Source organism: Metopolophium dirhodum, chromosome 6 (assembly GCF_019925205.1).
Source record: "Metopolophium dirhodum isolate CAU chromosome 6, ASM1992520v1, whole genome shotgun sequence".
Taxonomy (NCBI): domain Eukaryota; kingdom Metazoa; phylum Arthropoda; class Insecta; order Hemiptera; family Aphididae; genus Metopolophium; species Metopolophium dirhodum.
In genome coordinates this window covers 14,591,428-14,603,606 of record NC_083565.1, presented here as the reverse complement: position 1 = coordinate 14,603,606, position 12,179 = coordinate 14,591,428, and the positions used below count along the sequence as shown (strand labels likewise).

General features: G+C 32.4%; 2 protein-coding genes across 2 annotated transcripts; one reads left to right on the top strand and one right to left on the bottom strand.

Moving 5' to 3' along the window:
• Nucleotides 1–294: 294 nt before the first annotated feature.
• LOC132946854 (chymotrypsinogen B-like) lies at nucleotides 295–7,955 on the top strand. Its single transcript, XM_061016955.1, has 6 exons — nucleotides 295–411; nucleotides 3,598–3,713; nucleotides 5,980–6,086; nucleotides 6,163–6,308; nucleotides 6,376–6,656; nucleotides 6,734–7,955. Exons 1-6 carry the CDS (start codon nucleotides 342–344, stop codon nucleotides 6,938–6,940), a joined length of 927 nt encoding a protein of 308 aa, XP_060872938.1. The 5' UTR covers nucleotides 295–341; the 3' UTR covers nucleotides 6,941–7,955.
• Nucleotides 5,308–8,842, bottom strand: LOC132946855 (BLOC-1-related complex subunit 5). The gene is made up of 4 exons (XM_061016956.1): nucleotides 8,456–8,842; nucleotides 8,227–8,393; nucleotides 7,338–7,526; nucleotides 5,308–7,235 (listed from the first exon to the last, which is right to left on the bottom strand). Exons 1-4 carry the CDS (start codon nucleotides 8,673–8,675, stop codon nucleotides 7,020–7,022), a joined length of 792 nt encoding a protein of 263 aa, XP_060872939.1. The 5' UTR covers nucleotides 8,676–8,842; the 3' UTR covers nucleotides 5,308–7,019.
• Nucleotides 8,843–12,179: the final 3,337 nt, after the last annotated feature.

Sequence of the window (12,179 nt, the reverse complement as noted above, 5' to 3'; positions counted from 1 at the left end):
AAAATTTAGAAAATGGTCTTTGATTATATTTAAAAATCAGAATTTGAAAAATGTCATTATTAAAGGAAAAAATGGGAGTGACCATGCTTGGTGAATCACCCTGTATAAAATATATGCATTATACGTGTATATTATAATATTGTGATAATATTTTGTACAGCCACGGTGGACGAAGGCGAAAGGAGATGATTTTTGACCGAAAGAGAGAGCGTTTTTTCTCTCTTATACCTTCTTATAATATTTCTTTTTTCCTCCTCTTCCACCATAATATGATAGTCTAGGTAACTACTCGACGGAAATTTTTTTCCCAGCTCACGTCAGTGTGTGCGCGCACGTGGATCATGTTACACGCAGTGCTGTGTCTGTTGCTGGCCGTTGCCGCGTTCGCGCCCAACCCTTCGACGGCCGACGGTAAGTTTGTCCGTATTGTATTTCAGAAATTTATTTTTATCGTACTTATATAGGACCTAAGCAGTCTTAGGTATATGGACTTGTCGTGGACAACGTGGGCTTAGACTGGAAGGCCGGCTGGATTACTCGTTAATATATTATAGCGGTCCATAATATATATAGGCCATAGGCATATTATTATTATAACATTAAAAACCCAATTTTTTTATTGTTACGGACTCTTATAATTTTTCCCACGCAGAAACGCATATAAATTTGTGCGACGGCTCTACGACCAGAAATATTAATCGTTATAACGATTATGAATAGTGTATGTATCCACATACAGTTTCAGCAGACCGCAGCCGTTCGTTAAAGTCAAATCATACAACCTACATAATATGTTTCTCAATATTTTTACTAGGACATTAACCATTTTAACTGCAGTGTCAATGTTACAGATATAAACTGCGTATAGGTATAGTTATTCGGAGGACTGCAGCAGAAATCCTGGTCGTCAAATCACAGCGCACGTATTTAGTTACTAAAAAAAATTGTATACACATATTTATATTAAAGTACCTACTTGCAAGTATTATGATAAGCTCTAGGCTGTAATAACGTGCTATATCTTAAAAACCGTATTTTTTATAACGCTAATTTTGCAAAGCAAAATACTTTTCTAGAAATTGTTCGTAGAATACAATATTATAATATGAAACATGGCACAAATAGTTTTTTTATTAATTAATATTATAAAAAAACATTTAATGTTTAGTTAGATGAGTGGAATAGCCTGCTGGAATAGCACAGATTTCGTGGGATATATAGGTAGGTATACCTAAATATACATATTTGTTATAAATTTCCAATTGCCGAACGTTATTTTATAGTTTCAGACTTCCAGTCAGGAATCAAATTCAACCGTTAAATTTATTTCATAAATATACAAATTTGTACTTTTATTTTTTTGAATAACATTTTAGTTTATAAATAGCATATTAGAACTCCTAAAATAGCAGTTTAATTTTAAAAAATTGTACTTTTAAAATTAGTCTTATAGAAAAAAATTAACGTAAAAGCTAAAATATAAGTTTCTATTAAAGAAACAAATTATAATTTTAATATACCATTATAAAATAATAAAAAAAAACTGTTGGCATTTGTAAGTAAGACAGTGAGCTATGTGATCGATTCTATTCGACAATTTTAAATTATAGTTTTATTTAAAACATGTAAACAAACTCATCTGCACCTGTAACTAATATATAGGTGTAGGGTATAATTATATTTTTGTTAAATTTTAAACTCTCAACCGATACATTAATGATTATTGACGATGACGACAACCACGGCCTTCAGCTCATATATTATTTATATACACATAAGCGAAAATCCATTAAAATTTCAGGGGGGAAGGGCTAACCTTTTCAACATCAATGTGTAAGCGGGAAGCTATTCGATCCCACACAATTAAAAAACTGTATATTTTTGGAGGGGCTTATGGAATATTTGGTAGGGCTAAGCCCTTCAAGACCCTCCCCCTCCCACCCAATTGCCACCAATGTATACAACTACTTATAAATTATGATATTAGAATCTACGGACTGCGGTGCAGGACGATCTGCACGAAGTTCGTGTGCGCAACTTGACGATGTCACGCGACTCACACAAAACGAATCGTGTGAACCAGTTACCTCGCGACACACACACACACACACACACACACATATACACACGCACACTGGAGGCTTGTACTTGTATACGGCTATACTTACAGTCGTCATTATGAACGCGTTACGATAAATATCTGTCTGCAGATACACTGTTGTAGGCCCGCCGAAGGTAAAAATCCAAAATCGCGTGTTCGGTGCAGCGTCTATTGTCGTTATAATATAGTTTAGCAGCAGCTGGTAGCTACGTGTTTGTATACTTTCACCGATCGTGTTTTGCGTTTTTTCTTTTTTATCGTCCTCTTGTGCACGCGATCGTCGACTAGACACACACACACACACACACTACAATAATAGGAACCTACCCGTTTAACACAGATATAATATATTTTAGAGTAAATAATTATAACAATAATTTATTGTGTAAAATGTAACCCGAGAAATTCATTATAATATAATGTGATAAGACGTGATAACCGATGCATGGTTTTATAAATCATAATTCCTGGGGCTACTTCTACTAGTTTCGAAGTTTTTTTTATAGGTGCAACAAGAACTTTATTTTTGGCTGGGCAACGTTTTTTTTTGGTAAAATTGAGTAGTGACCCGTGAAACTTAGCTAGTTAAACTACCTACATATTTATAATGTATATTGCTAAGAAAGTAAGTCCTTGCCGGTACGGCGGCACCAACAATATTATTGTTACTACTTGCCATGTAAAATTTAACTAGCACCTGGAAAATTCTCAACAGAGAGCAAATCATTATTTTTTTTTAAGTATTTGAGGAGATTCACACCAATAAAATACAAAACATTAATAGTTGAAATAACGCCAAACAATCGCTTTTTAAGGGGTTTATTATAGGCAATTGCAATGATTTATTGAAAAAAATTAAAATCCTACTTATTAAAAATTCTTTTAAACTTTAAAGTGACTCCCAAGTTATCCCATGTCAGGTCATCACACACTGCAGCGGTGGTGGTAAAATTGTGTCCGGCTTAATTTTGCTATAACCGCTACCGCTACCGCTGCAATATTAGCACCATTGATGATTGTTTCAGAATTACGAGATTATTGGGATTTTTCCCATACGTGATGTGTAAATAAATAAATAATTATATTATAATAAATGCATAACGATAGTTAAAAACTTGCACTCGTCACCCACAAACCAGTGGCGGATCCAGGGGGGGGGGGGGAAGGGGACATTTTTGTACTTTTGCCCCCCCCCCAAAAAAAAAAAATTAAACTCAGGATCCGCCACTGCCACAAACACATAACTTTGCAGGTGGCAGTGTGGCAAAGACGTGTACTTAGCCATTTAGGTATCTACATAATAGTTTTAGTCGTATTAATTAGTATATTTTATCGTTTTATTTATTCTACGATACCTAATAATAAAACTGTAATTTTTTGTATTGTGGGTTACGCAATAATGTATAAAAAAAAAACAAGAAAATTATATCAAATTTAATATTTCATACCTACATTATATTATTATTCACGATATCAATTATTGTTCTTGTATTAAGAGTGCGGTTTGAATAGCGGTGCAATCAGTTATCGGCAGCCCAGGTCGGTCGGTGGAGGTTCTAAGTCCAGGCTGGTCAACGGCAAGGAGACCCAGAAAGGCGCTTGGCCGTGGCAAGTGAGTACCTATGACAAACTAGTAAATATATAGGTATTATAATATAGAGTTATCTTATTGACAAAAAACCTTCAAATCTAAGTAAACCTTGTCAACAAGATTTTTACTACCTACCTGCCACAGAATTAAAAACTTTCAAGCGGCACATTTCTTTTTACAAAAATATCTTTCCTACGTAGAAAAAAAAACAAAACAGTGCTTTTACTTATTGTTTGTCATCGCCACACCAACAGACCGTATAAAATATATCATCGGATTATTATTCCTATTAGGTAGTGGGCACGGGCATTTATCTAATCGAAACGATTCCCCCAACATTTAGAATGATCGTTTCTGTCAATTTTAAAAAAGGTTTGATTACTGTTTCCACCAATATATCTGCGAGGGTCAATGCCGGAGATATAGTAGACAAAATAGTTTTTGGTCCATGGGCTACCAGCGTTGTATTTTTTTTGCGTGGGGAGGACAACAGGGACATTATTTGCTTCCTCCACCCCCAAAGACGCCTTTTATTCTTTTGCTTAATGCATATTTATTTTTGATTATCTTATCATACTTTTACATTTTAGTGATTTTAAAGTGAGCTACTTAATACTTTGCTCAGTCAAAAAATTGTTCACAGCTAGTGGGTTATGACCTTAGGTGCCTACTAATTACTATGATATTTTTTAAATACCTACCGTTACAAGCGTTTCAAACAAAGAAAATAATAATAATACCTATATTGTTTATAATTAATAATGGCATGGTAAATATGTTAATATATGTAATAGAATTGATTATAAATACTATATTTATAATCAATGGTAATAGGTAATTACAAGTAAAAAAATAAGACAATTTTTTAAAGATCCTTTAATGTCACACCAAATTTTATTTGTTTTAACGATATTTTTGTAGCAAAAATAAAACGCCAGTATTATAAATATTGCGGGAAATAACTCTTTAAAATTAATTTTAAACAATATTTGAAAATAAGCTTATAACGTTTGTAAATTGTAAGAGTACTTTAAAGTACACATACAAATATACAATATACCAACAAACTGACAACATACTAGCCATACATTATTATAATAAGATAATAAAATATAAATTAAATATCTTAAGAAGTATTTACTATTTCACAATAAATGGATTATATACTAGACTAACCTAAATATAAAACATCAAGATATAGAACAACATTGATCATGAATATCAAAATTATATAATTAAGACTCTGACATAAGGTCGGTGAGGCATATATTTTATATGGTTTGGTGGAGGGGTGATAACAAACAAGTAGGTAAGAACCAACAAATCTAACTTAAGCAGCAATCTTGCATTTCTTCTAATTATTTTAATAGCTATATTTTTAAATGATATATCCATAAAAAATGAGACAATTCCAATAATCATTTTTTGTAGTGTAGATTATTTATTTATTTCTATTAACTTTATGTCTGCTTACATTTACAAACAAAAATATAAATAAAACTACACTTGACCAAATATTGTCATTTTTCTTATTATAAAGATAAATGGTAGGTATTAGATACCATACGGCAGATTGTCTGGCTATTAATAGGACTCATAAATCATAATGCATAACTAATGGTTGATATATCATGTTCAATTTAATATAAAATTATAAAATTAATATTAAAAAACAGTGTTTTAATGTGATACATTGAAATAGTAGATTTATAAAATACTTAAGGCACATTCAACTATGTCGTGTGTTGTTGTGTCTATCAAATAGTATTGTTATTTGACATTACTTTTTTGGTGTTATGTAATATCCAAGTTGCAACCGAGTATAGCAAGAGATTACTACAGGTCAAATTTTAAACCAATATGCCAATATGGTTACCAGTTGTAAATATAGTTACCACACCTTAGCACGATATGACACACAACATAGCTGCGAATCTGGCTTTACAATTTATTTTATACTTGTTTTTGATATTAAGACACAAGCAAACTCGATGTGATAGTTAATATAATATACAATCTCAATAACTAAATTTAAATAACATTATAAATTATGATAAGAAATAAAACAATCATTAATACATTACATTAATTAGTAATAGGTAATATTGATAATAACTTTTTAAGAGTTCATTTCAATTTTAAACATTAGTTGCAATAATCGTTTATAACAAATAAACATATAATTTTAATATTGAAATTAATTATGATAAATAAATAAATTGTAAAGTTGTAATATTTTAGCTCCGAAGGTGTGCTTTATTAAACATATTTTCATTCATTTTTTTAGGTATCTTTACAGTTACTTCACCCAGCATTTGGTTTTGTTGGCCATTGGTGTGCCGGCGTACTGATCAGACCTACTTGGGTGTTGACAGCTGCTCACTGCATCAGAAAGTAAGCTTTTATTTATAAAAGGTATTGACAATTGTGTGTTAAGTATTAACTTTAAAAATTAAATTTTGATCGCAAGTGAAAAGTTTAGCTTGCCGTTGGCAGCTCTTTGGACTGCTGTGCTAGGCGACTGGAATAGAGATGTAGAAGAGCACACAGAGGAGCGTATACCCATTGATGAAGTGGTCGTTCATGACAAGTTTAACAATTACCAAAATGATATAGGTTAATTATGAAAAAAATTCCAAAACAATAGTTTAATTTTACTGGTACTAACAATTGAATTTCGCAGCATTAATGAAACTGTCTAGGCCGACAAATATCACTAACACAAATGTACGTTGCTTGTGTTTACCACCATCTACAAATAACACACCAATTCCAAAGGTGTGTGTCACAACTGGATGGGGTAAAGTCAAACCAAATGGACCGTTGTCAGGTAAACTGCGACAGATCAAAGTGCCTGTGCACAACACATCTGTTTGTAGAGACAAATATGGACCAGCCGTGCCAATAACTGATGGCCATTTGTGTGCTGGCAGAATGGACGGAAAAGGTGGTGGACCGTGTGTGGTACGTTGAACAAACACACATCAGGTGTATTGTTTAAGGAGCTAATTAAAACTATATGATCATTGCACATATTTCAGGGAGATTCTGGAGGACCATTGCAATGTTCAGGTCCCAATGGTCGATGGTTCTTAGCCGGTCTTACATCGTTTGGGTCTGGATGTGCCCGACCAGGATATCCGGATGTGTATACAAAACTATCATTTCATTTACCATGGATACTTAAACAAATAAAAATTCACACAGATCAAAGATTTCTAAACGCTAAAACAATTATAAGTAAATAACAATAAAATAAAAATTGAAATGTATATAAAATATGTTAGACTAGTAAAGGTGAACATATATGATGCGATCAGTCATTGTTTAACCTGTCGTCCACACAAATGGTTCCAACCGTTCGTCTGGAGGTAGTTTGTTATTTAACAGCTGTACAGAGTCTAGCGTCTTGTTTAACAACAGATGACAGGAATTCAGTTGCTTATTCATGTCATTGATGCATTTGAATTGCTCATTGATTTTGGCATATTGTTTGTATGACGCTACATATAAATTTAACACTTGTGTGGTTTCATTGTCGATCTGCAAAAAATCAAATTCGGTTATTAATTAGGAATTAATAATTTTTCTAGTTTTAATTTAACTATAATAGTGATTATTGAATAGTCTTAGATCTATATGTACCTCCAAAATTTGTTTATTGATCAAAGTTTGATCTGCAGTCACTGCTTTTGCACAGCGGCTCATGTAGGCCTGATAAAGTTGACACAGTCTGTAAAATGCATTGGAATCAATTCTCTCTAAAGCTTCTCGATCTCTGGCTGCTGGCAAAGATACAGTGCCTCGTATTATTGGCAAAAATGATGGTACTTGCTAAAATTATAAAATCCATACTTTTCATAATTATATACTCAGTAAATGTAGAAAATAAAAGTAGTTCGTTATAAGTATCAAAGGAGTCCCTAGTCATTTATCATTGGATACAATTAAAACCCAAAACAAACATGAAATTTACACTTAAATTATACAATAAGATGTGCAGCACTCTAATTAAATTAACAAAATTACCTATACAATAAGTACTCTAATATCTATAATTTTTGTTTAAATGGTATAATGTTTAATAATCCTTCAATTGTTCTTTAATATGTTGTATATTTTGGTTTAATTTGTATTAATGTTTTGAAAAATAATATTTTTATTTTATATTAATTATGTACCTACTTAATTATATTATACTAAGATTAAGTTCACTTGTATGAATCCTATAGTATATAAATGTACTAAATGTCTGTTCATTAAGTTACTAGTATTTTTTTTATTCTGAAATAGTATATTACGTACCTACAAAGAACATAACTATTGTCTATTTTAGGCATAATTTAAATGTAAAAGGATAAAGTGTAAACCAAATTTGTCAAATGACAAACTATAGGTACACTTATATACTTTTAGCTGTACTTTTTAATTTCTATATTGATTTTGGTCAGCGGAATAATCTAGGAAGATGTGCTTTATAACAACATACATACACTTAAATGTCTTAGACAGCTGCAGTGACAAAATAATTCACCTTCATTCGAAACAGGTCCTCATCTATGTCTGGGTTTTCTTGTACAGCCGCCCTGACCACCACAATGTTGTGCTTAGGCGTAGACTTTGGGGCCTTCTTCACAGATCGCTGAGGTTCTACCTGCATTGATCTGCCTCGGCTCATGATGCTGGGTTTCTTCGGTGAATCTAGAAATGGGTTTAGTGTTGTTCATCGAAATACACAGTTTACAATGGCTAGCTAATGGCACCTCCGATTGGCCGGTTGACCATGTACGATATGTACGGCAAGTCGACGTCGCTGCACACGCTGTGACCGGGTGATGTGTTTGTGCTGGCCGCTCTGCTATGCTGACCATCTTGCGAATTCCGAGGCCAAGAACTCTCGGGCACAGATTTGCCTCTCTTCAGTTTCGGATTTTTCGAGCCCGATTCGGAGGCGTTGGATTGCGAACTCTGTTCCGAGCCCATTTTCGAATGCGAATAGGTGTCTCGTAGTCTCGTCGGTCGGCAACCGCGACGACCAAAATATGACCGAATGACAATATTCTATTATAATAAAATATAAATAATAATTAATAATTACCAGACTATCGTCTATCGGAGCTCCGAGCTGCAGCTGCAGTTTCATAATATTACAATAATAGAATTATAATATACCACAGAATAATTCTGTGATAGTACTGTCACAGTGTGATAAGAGCCCGTATGTTGAGTTGCGTCTCGAGATATTTCAGGCGACACACTCGATAATATTGATACAATACGAAATAAACAATTTTTTATAATATAAAATATAGTTTTATTATACCCATTTTTTTAGGGGGGGTGTATTCACTGTAATTTGCAGACTATATTATTCTATGTATACATATATATATATTGTTCTATATATACACACATATATATATATACTATATACATTCAACATAATATTCAATGACTCACGTAATTTACATACTTCAAGTTAAATTTTTAACAAATATATTACCCTAGAGGCCAAACTTTTTACAATACAATTTTAAATAATCACCTATCCTTCATTTCACCTAGTGTCCCAACCTACTGGCCATCCCACACAAATCGTCACCCAGACATACTAGATTTTTTCATAACCTCGCTACTAAACCACTTAAATAATAATATAAAAAACCTTGAAGAACTGTCCAGTGACCACTCTCCAGTTCTACTCCACCTAGGTGGTAAACCTGAAAACGTAAACAACACTCTACACTCTAGACAAATTAATTTCAATTTATTCCAAAAAAAATTAGACGAATACATTTCATTAAATATCCAACTAAAAACTTGCGATGACATAGACAGCGCTTCACAATAAATTCCTCATTTCAACTATCCAAGAAGCAATAACAAACTCAACCTCTTCACCATCAAATACGAATTTACCAATAAAACCACACCAATATACTTATTTGCCACAGAATTTAAAAGAATTAATTTTAAAAAAACGCCAAGCTAGAAAAATTTGGCACCAAACCCACTACCCGGAACACAAACACGAATTAAACAAATTAACAAATAAACTGAAAAATGATCTGCAAACCTTTAAAGCCAATCAATTCCACTCATTTTTATCATCACTTACACCAGTCAATGGTTCCTTATGGAAATCAATAAAAAATAAAACCAAAAGAAAAGACGTAGTCCCCCCCTTAACAAATCCTTACAACACTCTAGCCATAACCGACAGTGAAAAAGCAAATTTATTTGGCAATCACCTGTCAGAAATTTTCCAACCCCACTCGGATACAAATTACAATATAACAACACACATAGAAAATGTTCAAACTTTTCTTAACAGTCCACTACCTATGTCACTACCAGCTAAACTAATTACACCACAAGAAATAAAATATTATATTACTAAACTACACAACACAAATCCCCAGGATATGATCTAATCAATAACAAAATACTCAAAAAACTAACAAATAAAACCATCCTTCTTTTGACTCACATATACAACAAAATGCTCAGGTTATCATACATTCCCCCAATATGGAAATTCTCAACAATAATATTAATTGCTAAGCCAGAAAAACCAAAGCATTTAACCTCATACCGCCCGATAAGTTTACTACCGACGTTAGGGAAACTTTTTGAAAAATTACTTCTTAAAAGAATAACCCCTATAATCAAAGAAAAAAATATCATCCCAAATACTCAATTTGGATTTCGATCATATCATTCGACAATCCACCAAATACATAGAATTACTGACAAAATATCATCGTCATTTGAAAAAAAGAACACTGCCCCGGTGTATTCCTTGATATCGCGCAAGAAGTTTTATTAAACTGAATAGCGCCAAGGTATATGTAATCTTTGAGTCATTTCAACTAGATAGGAACAAACTAAGAATTGACAAATGCATACCATCGTACCTCAACGAGTTAACAGTGCCATTCTAATTAACTTTAGAGAGTGTCATTAACTAGAGAATACGAGGGTAAGGCGTTTAGTTGGTTTACCGCGTATTGTCTAATACGGGTGATACCACAATCCGTTACCGATTATAACAATGATTACTTTTGTACCTATAGCTTTAATATAATTCCAGTTATTAACTTAAGAAAACCTTTTAAATTATCATTATTCGTTTTACTGTAACAAGGAATCTCGTACACATTTTATATTGACCCATTCACATTTATACAGGGTTTTTCTGAAATGGTCGAGGTAACTAGTATATTATGCGTACTCAGTGTGATGGCCCAATGAAGATTTTTTTGAAATTTTTTTCGAAGATCTTCGAAATCTGGGTTTATACAAATTATTTTTAGAGCATTATCTTAAATGTGGTAATGTGGTAAACTGACAATCGGGTTGATTGTGTGGTTTACCCGGGTTGCAGGTAGCAAGACCGTTGTGATGAGGATTTCTTCTTGTTGATTGAATAAAATTAAACTCGTTGAATTGTAAAAGACGTTTATTAAGAATTTACTCTGGTGTATAAATGTATAAATTATAAATCCAAATTATATAATTCTGGTGCTGAGTGTCGTGAAGATGCTTGTGATGGCAATGGGTGAACACGTCTGATTACAGGCCGTTTTAGGTCTGCTTTTATAAGGGTCTCCTACTCCCCTACCTTCCCCCTTGCCTATCGACTTATCCGTATGGCTCAAAGAGTGCTATCTATATCCTGCACGCTTAGTTGTGCAAAAAGTCCTATCACTGTGTCCATGGCTGTCAATCATTTATTAGATACTACTTTCCTGTTTCTATTTATGCGTCGTGTACATAAATATATCTATATACATGTATATATGTATATTTATGTACGTAAGTACGTTATATATATGCCCAATTCCCATTGTTTTATATATGATTGATGATTCGCATATAATAGGGTCCTTTCAAATATTACTCATGAATTAACGTGATTGTCGGTTTACAATAACGCTATTCACCGTTGATCCCCTTCGTCATCTTAGTCGTGCATTTGGGTATTTGGCAATTGCTATATCATTATTTATATACATATGCATATTATACATAACATTATTTCTTATTCCTTTCAATTTATTATATCTGTCTGTTAACTATCCACGCTTTATTATTTGATATGCGCAGGAGCAGTGTTGAGCAGTATCTAGATAAATAAATAATTTTTAGTTTCGATTGATTTGTTGGTAGTTTGGTACTTTTAATTATTAATTTTATCTTATCATTGATCAAACAAAATATTATTACACTATTTCTTAATTAAACGTGAATATATTTTTTTTGTTCATAGAAGTAATTGTATTGATAATAACAATCTAATACTATAAAATCACAATATTATAATTTATAATAATATAATATTCATACGAATGTATTTTGTTATTTATTATTACGTTTCTCGTGTAATATTGATTACTATTTTATAGAAATGGTTTCAATTAAATAATATCGTTCTTGTCTATTTATATAAAGCTAAATAATATTGTTATTACGTAAAGTGTAGAA